The sequence below is a fragment of the Anthonomus grandis genome, chromosome 12, assembly GCF_022605725.1.
Source record: "Anthonomus grandis grandis chromosome 12, icAntGran1.3, whole genome shotgun sequence".
Classification (NCBI taxonomy): Eukaryota; Metazoa; Arthropoda; class Insecta; order Coleoptera; family Curculionidae; genus Anthonomus; species Anthonomus grandis.
Window position 1 is genome coordinate 5,053,556 of NC_065557.1, and position 17,868 is coordinate 5,071,423.

The window sequence follows — 17,868 nt, forward strand, 5'->3', positions numbered from 1 at the left end:
GGACGCGATTAATCATTAGATTAACCTTGTATACCATTAGTTTTGTCAACAAATAGGTGACAACTGAGTTTAGGTTAGGTGTGGTGTTGCCAGTTTTGTTGCGTTTTGTCACTCTGCAGCTAAAGCCTTGTCTCCAGTCTGGCTTTCTCTAAAGTGGAGAATTTTTCTCTCTATTTGAATCCCATCCCATTCCATCAACACCCAACGGAGAGCGTAAGCTCCCCGTTGGGTGTTGATGAACTCTTGCTGAACCCGTTGGGTGTGATGATAACGTTAATGAGACCGGGGAGTGTTAATGATTGTTGTTTAATGAGTTGGGTGTTATTTAACGGGGAGCTTACGCTCCCCGTTGTGAGGTTGGTTTGGCTTGGTTTGGGTTGGGTTGGATTGGATTGGATTGGATTGGATTGGGTTGGGTTGGGTTGGGTTGGGTTGGGTTGGGTTGGGATGGGATAGCAGGCATGGGAACAAGCAGCGGGAAGCATAGAGTTATCAGACGGGGTAAGGAAACGGATCAATGAAAATGGAAAGGCAAGAGACAATTGATCGTTGGCAGGAAGCATTTAGTACCGGGGGGAGTGTTGCAAATTGGACAAGGCAACTTATTCCACAGATTAGACCGTGGGTGGAAAGAAGATATGGAGAGGTTCAGTACGCAGTCACACAATTCCTTACAGGACACGGGTGTTTCGCACAATATTTATATAAGTATAAGAGAAAAGACTCCCCAGCTTGCATCTATGGGGACTGCGAGTTTGACACGGCAGAACACATGCTGTTTAAATGTACCCGTTTTGACAGAACGAGGCTGGCAGCAGAAATCGAAATTGGGGAAAAACTGACAATTGAAAACCTGGTAGACACTATGCTAAGAAGCAAGGAAGACTGGAATGCCGTGGAAAAGATGATGAGAAAGATGGTACAGGACAAAGAAAGAGAAGAAAAGCTCATATAAGATACAGAAGACAAATTAGGCTGGAGGGTGTCCGATGTTAGGTCCAAACGGACGGTGCCAGACAGCCCTCCAAGGAGCTATTTTCAAAGAGGAAAGGGTTTTTAGTGGGTCGGTAGATCTTTTTTTTTTCCAACCCCACACTCTCCCATGCGCCAGAACGCCAAGGCATGGGGGGTAGTCTGCTAGCAGATTTTCCCAAACCTCTCAAAAAAAAAAAAAAAAAAAAAAAAAGGGTTGGGATGGGATGGGTTGGGTTGGGTTGAGCTGGGTTGGGTTGGATTGAGTTGGGTTGGGTTGGGTATATATATGGTCTGTGCGCAGCGCCTTATGTTCGCCTCGCGGTGATAGAGAAACGGAACAAACCAAAACACTGCACACATACTCCCAGAGTCGACAACCCACCAAGAAAAGGTAAAAACAGTTTTTGTGAATTTATTTTACGCATAATACCTAACATGTCACGTGACTAAAAAATATAGATTGAATTCGCCACTTTAGAGAAGGCACTCATGAGTCAGCCACACTGGGGACAAGGCTGAAGCTGCAGAGCGACAAAACGCAGTAGACGACAGAACTGGCAACACCACACCTAACCTCACCTTAGTTGTAGCCTATTTGTTGTCAAAACTAATCGAATACAGGGTTATTCTAATGACGTTATTCTATTTATGTCCCATAGTGAGTGATTTAGTGCGCGATAACACCCTCTTCGTGATAAAATTTGGCTTTCCGCCACTCTTAGTGAAAAATATATATCCAAATTCGCCCATTTTGCAAAAAAACCGACCATTTTTTGATAGTTTTAACAAAAGCCGCTAAACTGCAGAATTACCCTTAATTTACTTGATGAACAACCTGACACTAGTACTAGAAAAGGTCTGCAGCTACATGTCAATCATATGACGGTATGGACTATTTTAAAGGATCAGTTATTAAATCCATATCACGTGCAACGAGTCCAGGCTCTATTACCCCGAAGTCATTGAGAACAACCCTCAGTTTTTAAGGCAGATTCTGTTTACCGACAAAGCTAATTTTTCCCGAGAGGCCATCATTAACTACCATAATAAGCACATTTGGGCAGATGAAGATCCCCATGGTATAGTTGAAGCTCATCGCCAACAACAATTTTTTTAAATTTATGAGTTGGAATCATTGGAGAGCACCTTATTGGGACTTCTTGAGGCGGTACCTCTAAATGTAACCCCTAGAAGAATAATGTGGTTTATGCACGATGGGGCTCCTGCCCATTTTAGCTTATTAGAACGTCGTTATTTAGACGAAACGTATCGAAATCGTTGGATAGGCCGAGGAGGTCCTTAGTTTTGGCCACCTCGGTCACCAGATATGAAATCCACTAGATTTTACCTACCACACGGGGTTATTTAAAAATTTTGGTGTACAGGATTCCGGAACTGGATATTGATGGCTTGAGAAATCAAATCATTAATTCTTGTGCCGTATTCGCCGACATATAGACTCTTGCATAATGGCAGAGGGTGATCATTTTCAAAATTTTTCAATTTCTTTCATTTGGTTTAAAACAAAACTTAGAATCACATCTTAACATTTAATAATAAACACGTAATACATTTAGGTAGATGGATTTTATTTTTTAATGGAATACGCAACCTCGAACAAAAGAAAGTCAAGAGATCAAATTTGCTCAGAAATAAATGAGAATTACAAAATTTTTTTAAAAAAGTAGCGTACCATATTTTTCATCAAAAATATTTAGTTTAAACCTTACACGAACGTCACTGGTACAAATAAAAAAAATTAGTGAGCCTCAGAAAATGCATACCAAATTTCATTAGAGAAAAGTTACACCTTTTAAGACATACGTTCATATAAAGTTTTTTTCTTAAAATTTACCCAAGAATCAGCCTCTGATTTTTTTCGCATCTATTTATTTATACCCTGTGTACATATAAAATCAAGTAACTGAAAAACATAAAATTCCTTAATAATTCTTACCACCATCCGTGTAAATTCTTAAAAGCGACGTTGGCGTCTTCCTCGTCGCCGCATTTCAAATAAACGACGCCGCTCGCCACCTCCGCCTGACAGTGTAAGACGTGGCAACGATGCGCGACTTTTGATAGGACGGCGTCGCGGGCGGCCGTGGCGGTCACGGGGGCGGCGCCCTCCTCTAACATGCCGCGGATCTTAAGGCAGGGGGTGGGCGAGAAGGTCATCGAGTTGGCGGAACCTGGATCGGTGTCGAACGCCTGACCCTGCCATACTCCTTTGCGGGACACGTTACTATCAATAATAATATACGTTTATCAATCAATCAATCAAATATGCTTTATTGTCAAAAAATTTTGTAGACAAAGCTATACATAAAAAGAAAAACACACAAATATAGAAACCAAAATACAAGTACTAAATAAATATATACAAAACTGGGTACAAAAGACATAAATGTACCTGGTCAAATTTCTTATACTAAATGTAAAAAGTAAGAAAATAGGAAAGTAAATAAAAATAGTAACAAAAACAGTCAAAAACATTAATACAATGTTTAAAAAGTCATACAAAATTTTATAAAAATTTAACAATACAAAATATTGCTATTCTACATCGTAAAAAATTTAATAATTAGCCAGTGCGTCCATGATACGTACTGAAAATTAATATTAAAAAAAAATCATCTACTGTTTATAAAGCTCTCTCCAGTAAATATGATTTCAAAGCATTGCGAAATCGAGGAAAAGATGTCAATGATTTAATTTTCAAAGGCAGATGATTGTGCATTTTTTAGCTCCGTAAAGAATAGAGCTTTTTATTAATTCTGACCTTGGGATTGGCACATAAAGATCATGCTCGGCGTTTCGAAGTGGATAATCGCGAGATGGTCTATTAGGAATTTCTGATATATGCTTGCGAACCAAGCAAATAGATTCAAGAATGAATAAAGGTGGAAAAGTTAATATTTTAAATCTTTTAAACATTTCTTGGCAGTGAGCTCGACTATCGAGTCACACAGCATGTGCCCCAGAATGGAAGGGCGTAACAAAGATGGGACTCAAAAAGGGCATAATACACTGTTCTTGATGACAAAAGATTTAATTCCCTGGAAACTGATCTTATGGCAAAACAAGCTGAACTTAATTTTTTAGATAAAACATCAATATGTAATTCCCATTTCAAAGAGCTGTCAACAAAGTCCCAAAAATTTCACAGATTCAACAACGTCCAAGCTGGTGTTGCTAAGTACAAAGGGTTGGTTAGTACCTTTATAAGATAAGACTTTAGTTTTTGAGATGTTTAATCAGAGAAGATCGAATCGCACCACGATTTAATGTTGATAAGGTCTTTAGCAATAGTTGAATGAAGTGCCGCAACGTCCGGATTGATTCCATGTAAAGCTAGTATCATCGGCAAAGAGACAGATTTTGCCGCTAATGTTAAGATGGGCCATATCATTAATAAACAGCAGAAACAGAATTGGGCCTAGAACTGAACCTTGAGGTACCCCACATTCTATTGGTCTGCTAGAAGACATGGTCGTATCAACCTTTACAAGCTGACTTCTGTAGCTAAGATAGGACTTAAACCATTCGAGAGGCGTTCCTCTGAACCCATAGTACTGTAATTTTTTGATCAAGATAGTATGGTTTACACAATCAAAAGCCTTGGAGAAATCACAGAAAATAGTTGCTGTTGAATGATGATTGTTTATACTGGAGTAAACACTGTTAAAAAGGGAGAACATAGCATCATTAGTGCATTTATTACTCAAGAAGCCAAATTGATGGGGAGTTAGTATTTTATATTTAAACAGGAATGATAATAGCCTTTTTCTAACCAATCTTTCTATGATCTTCGATAATGTTGGAAGGAGAGCGATTGGACGATAATTTGTGGCTTGCTCTTTATCTCCTCCTTTATGCAGGGGAATAATTATTGCAATCTTAAGGCAGTTAGGAAAGACCCCATTTTGCAATGATTTGTTAATTAAGTTTCTCAGATGGTTTAAGGTGTTATCAGGCAGATTTGACAACATTTTTAGAGTAAGACCATCTGTACCAGATGATAATTTGTTTCTTATTTAATTTATTGTACTTTGAAGCTCTGTTATTAGTACAGGGGTAAAAAAGAAACTATGTAAGTTTTCATTAGAGAGATATGAAAGTGGATCATGAGAAGGTGTTATAGTAGTCATTAGGTTTTACGAAGTAATCGTTAAGATTCTCAGGTGAAGAGGGGATAGTGCTAGTCGAAGAAGGCTTATTTCTTAATTCGTTAACAATAGACCATGTTTCTTTAGCAACGTTACCAGAATTAGCCAGCCTGTTATTATAATAAATATCTTTTGCGGCTTTTATTGCTTTTCGATACAATTTCCTGTATAGCCTTACATAATTATGAAAAAATATGCTGTCCGAAATTTTTTTTTAGGTAAGATAAAGAGCGCATGTTCCTTGCAGACACACGTAAGCCTTTAGTGGACCAGGGTTTATGATGCTTAATTTTGATGGGTCTATAAGGAAAGGACTTATTCGCAATACTTGACAACGTCTTTCCAAATCTAGAAAACTCACCATCGATATCATCAGAGATAAGACCCCAGTCAGCTGTTTGGCATAGATCCTTGAACTTCAAAAAAATTTTTTTACCAAAATCTACCATCTTTTAGAAATTGTGCAATAAAAAGGCATGTTAAGGCAAAATAGACAACTTGTATAATATAAAGCCTTGGAACACTTTCGCAAACGCTTGTGGAGGCACGTGATTTAATGTATCAGAAATCACCAGCAATTGCTTATTAAGCATACCAAAAAAAAATCTAAAAAATGTCTCAATCAGTAAGTAAACGCTTATAGACAGACAGGTCGCGTATATTATATGGCATACCTACTGTATAAAAGAGAATAAATATTTTTCAATGTTAATATGAGTTTTTGTTACCTACACTTACGTTGTATATGCTTCTAATCCATAATGAAATAAGAAGCTTGACCTATATGTTATTATATTAAGAGTCCAAAAGCCAACGTTATTATTTGTATTAATCAATCTATTGAAGAAGTGCACACAAAAAATCCTATTCTATATTTAAAACTAAAGCCACTCTTAAAAAAATATATTGAAATAACTGTAATTATGTTTAAATCTAATGTAACAACATTGAGACAAGAACAGCTTAATCTTATTTTCAAATGTATGCTTGTGTTAAAATTTAAAGTAAATCTTATTTTAAATCAAAATTAATTTGTAATGGTTTAAGAACAAGCTATATTTAACATTAAGGAAAATATTGCAGTTAAATCAACTGTAAGTTCCTGTTATTATAATTACATATAATGTTCTCACAATTATATCTTCAGTGCCTTCATACAAATATTTACTTTTCTTAAATCAAGAATTAAATTTTTTCAAGCGGGAATAATTTACCTTTCTTGAAATGCACAACATATTAATTAAAATTATATCTTCGTTCTCTGTAAGATGCCAAATTATTTCACCCGATATTTGCTATACTTGGATCCAGTTAAAGGTACCACGCACAGATGTAAATAATTCGACCAATAGCAGAAGCGAGTAATATCTTTTATATTTTTATATCAAATAAATCAAATAGATCAGGTTGAAGGAAGTATTCTACAGGTACAGAACCAACAAATCGAACCTAGATGCAAAATAACGAAAACTGAGATGCGATTTGTTTGATAACTCACGACCCTCATCGGTTCGGATAACACTGTTTACTTTTCCTTAACATAGTGTTCTATTGTATCTTATAGACACAATCATAACATTCGTGGTATCCTGTAGAAGTAAATACGAGAAAAAAAATTAATATCAGTTATATAAAACTTTTCGACTAATTGGTACAAATCCGTCCCGTCACCATTTCAACAACATAAAAGTTACACGGTTAAACGACGCGACAACAGTTTTTGTTTATGCCGATGCAACCGCGGCAGTTAAATTGGATGCGAATTCGGGAAAATTCCTACACAAAGGGGTAAATCTGGATATGCGGAAAACCGCGCTCCAGAATTTCTCTTTTTTTATAGGCTCGATTCGATAGCTTCTCATTTTCCTTTTAAAATTGTTTGTTTAATGATTTGCCTTAAACGTAGTTTGTGATTTCCACGAGTGTTATTTGTTCCCATCAATCAAAATGGAGGATATTTTAATTGTATTTCATATATGTAAGTCCATTATCTAATAGCAAGTGTGTAGGTACTATTTTTTTGATAAAAACATATTGTTGGAAAAATACCGAGATTACCTGGAATTTTAAATATTATTTCTTTTGGAATTTAAATTCTTTTTTAATTGGAAAAAATTGTTTATTTCATTTTTAAATTTTCTTTGCTGCATGTAAATGCCTCATGGAAGGTGACACTTTAAAATGTTTTAATGCAAATTCATTCTCAAAATCCTAAAATAGAATAACATTTTTTTTGTTATGAATTATTCAGACCACATAGTATATGGTATACCTCTACCGTATAAAAAATAATAAATATTTTTTTAATGTTAATATGAGTTTTTTTTTACCTAGACTTACGTTGTTATAAGCTTTTATACCATAATAAAATAAGAAGCTTGACCTACATGTTATTATATTAATGTACGGATGGAGACCAAATTATAGGGTAAAATTAACCATGTTTTGTATTAATGACTTGTTGATTAGAAAAACTTAAATAAATGCCATAAGATTTGAGTTTCTTTTTATCTAACCTAATTCAATAATCAATCTATTGAAGAACTGTTAAAAATTAGCTAGTAGGCGAAAGTACCTTTTCTTTTTTTCAATTGTATCGCATTTTTCAACTTTGCTGATACAGCAAATTTGATATTCTTATTAAAATATAAAAGTCTAACTGTTCTTTGTATTAAAAACCCTAGCGGTTTGTTTGAAGATGCGTATTTTAAATTCAAAATTCTACTTAAAAATAGCACATTATTAATAAAGTATAAGCTATACTTATTTCAAGTTCAGTTACTTCTAACTAACAATACAATTAAAAAATTATATCAAAAGATTACTGTTCTTAATTTTTTTTATCCTATTGTAATCATATTTGCAAACGTGTTCTGCCAAGTATTACTATACCAAGACAAAGATTATTAATATTTAAATAAAATGTATTTTTTGTATTGGATTAACATAAATACGTTTTCTGGAATAAAATTATTTGTTATTGCGGACATATGAATCTAAGCTTATATTCAGTCAAGATTATTAGTCTTAGTTATAGTGGAGTTTTTTTCCGTGTAGATTTTTAGTACGACGTTTCGTTTTTCTCCAACCATCATCGACTTCACTGTATCATAAGTAAGATTTCTTATTTTTAAAAACCTGAATTTTTAGAAAATACTAAATTTGCCGCAATAGGCTGTGCATAAACTGACAAGACAATATTTAAACTGTTACACGTTATCAATACAAGATAGACAGAGATACTAGCAATGCAATACCGTAGTAGTGCCCATATTACCTCAGGGTTAGACCCTTATAATTTTCACCTGTAAATATTTCAAAAGAGACTATTAAAAAAAAACTAGGTAAACTTTATTAACAATTTTATTTGATATTTGCCTTAACACGCGAAGGTAAATAAATAAAAAAAACAGTAAATTTAACAACCTAAAGTATTTCCTTAAAATATATTTCCAGAAAATTCCTATACATTGTTATGATGTCGATGGATATAAACGATTTGATTTGAATATATAAATAATCCCTGTAAGACACTTGAATAGAGGGGTTTATTAATAACAAATAAATAAAAAGGTTAGATCACAAAACTTGACTATAGTTATATAACAATAAATATATAGAAATATTAGTCTTATTAATTAATCCACTCTAGGATGATACATTATCTATAGAGGAAAGTAGCTTAATACTGCATAGGTTCCTAATATCGGACATTACTCTAAATCTGTAATAGCACAGCGCCATCTCGTAACTTCCATAGTAATCAAGATTACGCAAGACAATTACGCAGATCATTTCCTACAAGAATTACAGAATCCTATCATTGTTTATAAAACGTTATTTTGCTACTGTAACGGTTTTCGATATGCATAGATTTTAACAGTGTATAATTTTTGGCGCTATTTCTGGAAAAGGTAGGTTAAATTATTTGTTTGTTACATAGCATATCATTAAGTAGATTGCAGATGATACCTTTTAATGTATAAATTGCTTCTGTGAACTATTTTTTAAATGTAAAAAAAAACGGTTAATTTAGTGAGGTTATGTACCGTAATATCGGATACTTTTGGTTTCCTAATATCGTATAGTATCCGATATTTGGAACCAGTTTTCTGGAGCTGCTTTTAAATGAATCAACTGATTTTCTGTCATAGATACTTGCGTTTTACTCTTTTTTTTTAATAATAAATGAGAATAAGTTTGATATACCATATTATTATGCTTTTAACCTTGATTAAGGAGGTTTTTTGCTTTTTTTTTCTAGATGAACGGAAAACAAGAGAAAGGTCTTAAAACATGGGATGCAAGAGCCATGGAGCTTGCGGTAAATGCTGTTAGAAGCAAAAAAATGGGGTATTTAAAAGCGTCAAAAATATATAAAGTTCCAAGAAGTACCCTTGTTGATTACGTAAAATCAGACAAGCCAATAGAAGTATTAACGGCTACGAAATTAGGAAGAAGACCTGCGCTAAGCAACGAAATTGAAAATCTGTTAGTTACATATTGTTCAGATATGGAGAAACGGTTTTATGGAAGAGCTTCCGATATTAGAAGGCTAGCGTTTCAGCTAGCTATCCAGAACGGGCTACAACACCCCTTTTCTATGATGAAATCAAGTGCAGGAAAAAAGTGGCGAAAAGGGTTTTTAAAGAGACATCCTGAACTGGGTTTTAGAAAGCCACAGGGTGTATCTGCAGCTCGCATAAAAGGGTTTACTCGAGAAAATTGCGCGGCTTTTTTTGATCTGTTAGAGCCAGCCTTAGCAGAAATCAAATTGAATCCAGCCAGATTATTAAATGTAGATAAAACAGGCATTACAACTGTTCAACACAAACATTCAAGGGTTCTCAGCTTACGAGGTAAAAGGCAAGTTTATCGACGACATCCGAAAGGGGAGCTCTTGTTACTGTAGTGACTTGTATGAACGCTACCGGAATATATGTGCCACCTATGCTAGTATTTCCTAGAAAAAATATGAAGCCTGAACTTCTAAATGGAGCACCGCCAGGAACGATCGCCAGATGTCATCCTTCCGGTTGGATTCAGCATGATCTGTTTACAGCTTGGTTAACACATTTTATAAAGTATGTCAAACCAGCAAAGGGCGATCCAGTCGTTTTAATATTAGACGGGCACTACTCTCATACGCGCAACATCCCTTTAATTGATTTAGCAAGGGAAAACTATGTGCATATTTTATGTCTACCTTCTCATTCCACACATAAGATACAACCCCTAGACGTAGCTTTTACGTCTCCATTTAAAACATATTATGCATTGGAGATTGAGTCATGGCTCAAAAATAACCCAGGAAGGGTGGTAACTCACTATCAGGTCACTGAGCTGCTAGGGAGAGCATACCTACGTGCTGCAAGCGTTGAAGTGGCCGTAAATGTGGAATTTTTTCCGCTCAACAGGCATGTATTCCGAGACGATGATTTTGCTATTCATTCCAAACGTGAAAGAACCCCGCCACCACCCCAACAACTTGATGAGAACAAGCCAGAATCGGAGGAAATAGAAAGCGAAGATGAAATACCTCTATCTTCTATGAAGGACAGGATTAAGACACCTGATGCTATCCCCACAAAACCCTTAATAAATAGCTTGACCACTCCTTCTACAAACAGAAAGTTGGTGAAACCGACAGATATCAGCCCTATGCCTAGTTGCTCGTACACGTCCGGATCTACGAATAAGCGAGGAAGACGTGGCACTACTGCGTTAATAACTGGATCGCCTTACAAATCAGAACTGGAAGAAGCTTTAAACAAAAGAAAATTAAAAACAGTTCCGATTAACACTGCACTTAAAGGTCAAAACAGAAGCACAAAAGCTAAACCAAAAAAAAATATGGTAAAGGGAAGGGAAAAGCTAAAAAACCTCTCACTTCATCCAGTGATGATGACACTGATACTGAATTGCAGTTAGTAGACAGTGATGATCATATGGACAGAGATGCCGAAGACGCCGAGTGTCTGTATTGCAATAATTTTTATTCAGAGGACAGAGCCACAGAATAAACGATCTCACAGAAGCGAAGGCTAGCCCTTTTTACCGAACCGGTTTTTCGTTCAGACTCCTCCCATTTACCCCCATTCTAACGGGTACAACTGTCGTCGCCCACGTGGGGTACCGGGTCATAATTAGTGTATTAGTACGAGCGTTACTGTGTATATTTGCGATATTTTGTAATTATCCGTTTTTTATTTTATTTTTGTTAAGTAGGTATCACACATTACCTTGTTTTGGAGTTTAACGTGATAAAGAATAATGACTTTAATTTTCAATTATCTGTCTTTTTATGGACTGGTTTACCCATGCAAGTGCATAATATAGTAGTAGTAAAACCCTTAAAAATCTTATATTTTGTTCCAGACTATTAAAATGGACGGCGACTATACAACGTATAATACCTTTATAAAATATGGTCGTATGTGTGGTACCTACATATGTATATAATAATACATACATATATCTTTTTATATATAAATATATAAAAGCCGATGATACCTGCTCTTAAATGTGTTGTGTTTAAAACATACGAGAAAACATACCTGCGTATAAACCTTGCAGCTAAAATTTAATTTAAAAATACCTACCTATGTACATATGTATATGTATACATATGTATATTGTTAACATATTAACAACACACAAATAGCAGACTTTTTCTCAGCTAGTGCCTTACTAAATGCAAATATTATTTACCATTATCATAAAACAACTAACACAAAAATTTCATTGCAAAACAAATTAAAGGTATACTAACCTACAACTCTATCGTGTATCAAAACTGTCAAATAACAATTTTTATAAAAATAATAATTATTATTATAATTATTCTAAAAAGCAAGGATCAATATAAGCCTTAACAAAAAAAATCCTATTTGAAATGTAACTAAATTTTGTAGTTTGCTCCCGTATTATATAAATATAACCATTTTGATTTTAAAAATAAAAGCACTTCGTTCGGTGTATGCGTTTACTATAACTTTACGAGATATCTCAGTGTATTTGCGCCGGGTGCATCTGTCAGTTGGGCTTATAAAAAACTGGTTCACGGATATCAAAGGAGCCGACGCAAGCCTTCGCTTCTGTGAGATCGTTTATTCTGTGACAGAGCAGGGGAAAAGTGGATCAGATGCAATCAATGCTTTCGTTGGTGCCATGAAGAATGTGCAGGAACTGAGAAAAATCTATGGTTTATTTGTGAGATGTGCTTAGATTAACTTTAAGGTTTTTCCTAAAGTTTTTGAACGTATTTTCAATTTAATATTAATAAAAATCTAAACAAATACCTATGCTTTTTATTTTAAACGTTTAAGTTCCGAATGTCAGATATATGCGATATTAGGAACACCTACTATCCGATATAAGGAACCCAATTTCAAAATAATAATTTATGCACTGTTATGTTTTTTTTTAACTTTTGTGAAAGTTAGAGCCAGTTAGAGCTATTTCGTGTCACATAATGAAAGAACATATATCATCCTAACCGTTTTTAACATGCAATTAATTTATGTGGTATGTAGGTAGTATTTTTTGTTAATTAAAAGAAAGAAGTATCCGATCATAGGCAACTTTCCTCTGAAGATTATAAAAAGAAACAAGATGGCCATCTTGTAACAAAAAAAAGAAGTCCTTGTTACACCTTCCATAGATCATCTATCAATCACAATCTCTCCTAACACTGTTCAAGGTTAGTCCTCGCCCACCAGGACAGGCACCATATGCCCAAAATAAAACTCTTTTAATTTAGGGAACATTTTCTCCCAGCAACTCTCGTCCCTCTCGATTTTCTCATAAGCCAACCCTTGCGGGGTCCATATGACGAAATAACAATATTTCCTCCCCGTGACGTGCAATTGTCCTTGCACCTGAAAATAGTACTTATCCTCTCTATTCAGAGTTAACTCCCCGCCCGTATAGGTGGCGCACCGGATCAATTTATTGTCAAAAGCCTCTTGCACGGTGACGTTTTGCGCCTTAAAGGGGCATTTCACCTCGATTAAGGCGTCTTCGTTGACGATTAAGCCGTCGGGGGACGCGGCGAGGTACGGATGGGTTTTGTGCACGATCAAACCGCACTTCATCACTTTTTTCGATGTTAACCGCTCAAAATCCTTAATGGCCCTGCCCTCGTTCTTTTGACCATATTCAGTGTAAATATTCCCCCGGAAACTCGAGTTTAGCAAGTCGTTTACGACGTTCCATCTGTTGGTGGTGTCGCGTAGCTTGTAAATCCTGCCAAAGTTCGAGGCAGTGAGTCGCTTTTTGCGTTCCGAGCACCACAAACTTGAGTCTCTTTGCTCCACAGTTCCGGCAGCTATTTCCCGTATATTGCGGGAGAGTTCTTTTAAAAACGCCGCCTTTTTCGCGTCGAAATCCGGCTCCTCCATAGAACTTTCCGCCTCCCCTAAAGCCTCCTCAAAACGTTCGTTTTTTATGGGAGTCGAGGTGCGAAACTCCACACTGCCCTCCGCGCTTTCCTCCTTGTAAATCTCTTTGATTTCCCTCAGATACCGGTTAAAATCGTTCGCGGAAATGGCGGGCAGATGCACCGAACTACAAAGCTCGTTCAGCTGATACAAATCCCCGCCCAAACTTAAAACGCCCGCGACAAAAGCCAAATTGATGTCTAACAGTTCGGATTTCGGTTCCTCACTGCAGACCGATGTTTCCTTAAGGCACCTGCGGCATTTTAGCACGTAAACGGACAAAAAACCCTCCCGGACCTCGTTTTTTATGTAAACGTCACTAGAGGAGCAAAAAAACAGCGTGGCATGCTTGAACTGTAGCACGTGGTAGATGAGATAGTCCACGTCTACGATACGACGACCCGGACGATATTTGAAGTCCCTGCTGCTGCAAGAGAAAACCGCTTTGAGGTGAGGTGAGGAGGATGCGGTCGGAGAGGGAGAGATAGTGTGTTTGTGTGAGAGAGGTAAAGAGAGAGAAAGAGAGAGAGAGAGGGTTTTTACGCGCGGTTTAAGGCATTCATTCATATCAGACACACCACCTTTCGCCACTCGCTACGATAATATATTGGTTGTTAGGTTGTGGCCATAGTTTATGAGGTGATTTTTTATTACTTATAAAAACAAATTAGTAGTTATTCAAATTCAAAAAAGTAGCTTTATTATTACAAACAAAGTTGTTGACAAAGTCTTGCTATGAGCTGAAATTATCCTAATAACTACAAAACGACACTATTGAGTATAAAATGGGATATGTAATAACGGTGGCTTAGGATTCTTTACGCTGAATGTTTAAAATGCAAATAACTTAAAAACTGATAGAGTTACATGAAATAAACTTTCTTATTCAAAATTGAACTGCCTTTTAGGTTTTCTAGTCGTTTTAGCCATAACTGATTAGGCAAAAAAGATATGTTGTAATTTACCTAAGTAATGGGGTGCAACTAACGCCCTATATAAATAATGCTAAATTCACCACAAAATTCGCAATTTTCGTGTCAAAACACATAAAGTCGCCAATTTTCAAGACAATACTGCTAAAAATCACAAAATTATTCAGAAATTTTAAATTAAAATTCCAACTTTAAATACCCTGTATCTCGTAAACCTGCAACATTTGTATAAGACATGTTAGCTCAATCGCCATATTTTGGTGTGTAGATCTCCAGTTCAGAGATTGCCCATTCTTAATGAATCACCCTGTATACCAGGAATGTAGACTATTAATTTCATCTAGTCATATTAAAATATTCGTCCAGGCTTTTGATCCCTTCAAAGCATTTTTTAAATCTAAGAGGACAATCAATTAATCTAATTGAAACAGGAAGGTGGTTAAAGATTTTCGTGTCCATAAATTAAAATGTCTTTTAAAGACTTCAAGAATATTATTAAATAAAGTAAAAAGCAGTGTGTAACCCCGTGAGGTGAAGTAGTAAAGGGGTTAGATTCTCACTTTTTTAATTCAAGAGACAAAAATAAAATTGCTTACTTTGTCGAGAGCTTTGCTAAGAGGGCAATTATTGATTTGAGTAGTAAGCAGTGGTAGATTTTTTTTTTAAAGATTATTTTCAATCCCTTGAAAATATGTAAAGTATGACGTCGACTGCCTGGAAGAAACCATAAATGTTCCCGGAACAAAAATTATTTAGGCATATATTATGGGGATCCAGACTATCTTTATTTATCTACAATACAGTTCAAATGTGGAACTTGAAAAATGACCAAAAAACCGTATTGAGTTTTATTGACAGAGCAACAAAAGAAGAACTGAGTTCTTTGTTATCTTTTGGACCCAATCCGAGAATTCCCTTGCTTAGTACAATAATTGGGAAAATGTTGAAAGTGAATGTTAATTAATATTTTTAAACACTTTGGAACCATTTGAAGTACTCTTAATACTGAGGATCAATTTGAGAGGAGAAACATAATAATTCTGTCCGAATTTCCACTTTTTTGTCAATGTTTGTATAAAATAATTAGAATATTGCTAAAAGGTTTCTAGGCACAGAAAGTCCATTGACTTCTCCACAATTTTTTATACGAACGTTTCTTATGCTTCAAGAAGCTTTTGATTTAAAGGCAATTTTGTCCAACTAGGTATAAAACCAACAAAATTTGATGTTTTTAAAACATTAATAGGGAAATCAAGATTTTTTGGTGATTAGCAAATATTTTTAGTCATAACTTTGGAGGCACCTACGTTAATTTTTTTTATGCCAAAATAAATAAATACTTCAGGATGAATTAAAGGAACGAAACGTAGTTCCGGGTTAAGAATTTTGGTATTTGGGGCAGTTTTGCTCAGGGCTATTTTTTTCTTAATTTCCTACGCAAATTTTCACTTTTTTTTCAAAATATTTCCAGAAAATAATTAGAATATTGCGAAAAGGTTTCGGAGCAAATAAAGTCCATTGATTTCCCGACAATTTCATATACGAACGTTTCTTGTACTTCAATAAGCTTTTGAGTTAAAGGCATTTTCGTTCAACCAGGTGCAAGACCAACCGAATTTGAAATTTTTCAAACAGAAAAATTATGATTTCTCGGTCATAACTTTAAAATTACTTGAAATACTTCCAATTATTGCTCCAAAATAAACGGATTCCTCAAGATGAATTTGAGGGTAGAAAAACGGCTCTGGATTAAAAATTTTGGCGTTTAGGGCAGTTTTGGTTGGGGCTATTTTTTAGAGCTTTATTTTACTTTTTTTGTCAATATTTCCATAAAATAACTTGAATGTTGTTGGGCAAAAAAGGCTTTTTGTACATCAAAAAGCTTTTGAGTTAAAGGCAATTTTATCAAACAAGGTTCAAGACCAACTGAATTTGAAGTTTTTATAACACTGATTTACCAGATATTTTTGATGATAGCTTTGGAACCAATTAAAGTACTTTCAATTTCTCTTTACTCCAAAATAAGCGGTTTCTTGAGAATGAATTCGAGGGCAGAAATGTGATTTTGGGTTCAAGATTTTAACGTTTAGGGAAGTTTTGATTGATAAATTTTTTTAAAGCAAATTTTCACTTTTCTTGACAATATCTTTATAAATAAATTGAAATATTGCTAAAAGATACCTGGGCAAAGAAAGTCTATTTTACGACAATTTGATATACGAACGTTTTCTGTACTTTCGAGGAGTAATTCTACCTAATAAGGTCCAAGACCGAATTTCAAACATTTATTGGAAAATTTTTTTCTACGCCAATAAACAGAGATACCTGAGGATGAATTTGAGGGTAGGAACGTGATTCTCTATTAAGGATTTTGGGGTTTAAGGCAGTTTTGGTTGGGTTAATTTTTTTCTAAGCGAATGTTTACTTTTTTGACAATATTTTTATAAAAAGATTGAAATATTGCTAAAAGATATCTGGGCAAACAAAGTCCATTTATTTTCCAACAATTTGATATACGAACGTTTTTTGTACATCAAAAAGTTTTCGAGTTAGGAGTAGTTCTACCTAATAAGATCCAAGAGAAACCGAATTTGAAACATTTATTGGAAGACAGGGGCTTTTGATCATTAGCTGACATTTTGGCGCATGAACTTAAACCCCCTTGAGTACTTTCAATTTTTTTCTACGCCAAAAAACAGAGATTAAGAATTTGAGAGTAGGAACCTGTTTCTCTATTAAGGATTTTGGGGTTTAAGGCAGTTTTGGTTGGGCACATTTTTTTCTAAGCGAATTTTTACTTTTTTAACAATATTTTTATAAAATAGGTGAAATATTGCTAAAAGATATCTGGGCAAAGAATTTCTTATGCAAACATTTCTTGTACCTCAAAAACCTTTTGAGTTAGAGGTAATTTTATCCAACTAGGTCTAAGTAAGTAATTTTTCGGTCATTATCTGACATTTTGGGTCATAACTTTGGAACCACTTGAAGAACTTTCAAATTTTTTTTATCCCAAAATACAGGGATTCCTAAGGATCAATTAGAAACGTTATTCTGGGTCAAGGATTTTAGATGTAGGCTTAAAAATCACTCTCCAAACTTTTGACCACATACTTAACAAACACTATATTACAGCATGCTATTGAAGAATAAATTATTCACTCGCTTACCCTCCAATGCTAACGTTGGCGCTCCCGATCCATCTCCATACGTCAAAAGACTCTCCGTGGACAGTTTGCACCTCCGTCCTCACTCTGGACTCATTCTCGTTGATGTATCTCACCGCTTTTTCCCAGCTTTTCTTTTTCGCTGTAAATCATTCATTTAAAACGGAAATAGTAAGTTAAATTA

The 17,868-nt window shown here is 35.1% G+C and overlaps 1 protein-coding gene across 2 annotated transcripts in view; it reads right to left on the reverse strand.

Annotated features, from left to right (window-relative positions):
- Positions 1–17,868, reverse strand: part of LOC126742909 (LEM protein 2-like) — a 40,171-nt gene that overhangs the window by 1,360 nt on the left and 20,943 nt on the right. The window contains exons 9-10 of one of the 2 annotated variants that reach the window (XM_050449770.1): positions 17,688–17,826; positions 2,933–3,220 (exon numbers count right to left, since the gene is read on the reverse strand). In XM_050449770.1, coding sequence (XP_050305727.1) covers positions 2,933–3,220; positions 17,688–17,826 — 427 coding nt within the window. Of the gene's footprint in view, positions 1–2,932; positions 3,221–8,491; positions 14,013–17,687; positions 17,827–17,868 lie in introns of those variants that run through there. The other variant, XM_050449769.1, reaches the window with a different exon arrangement.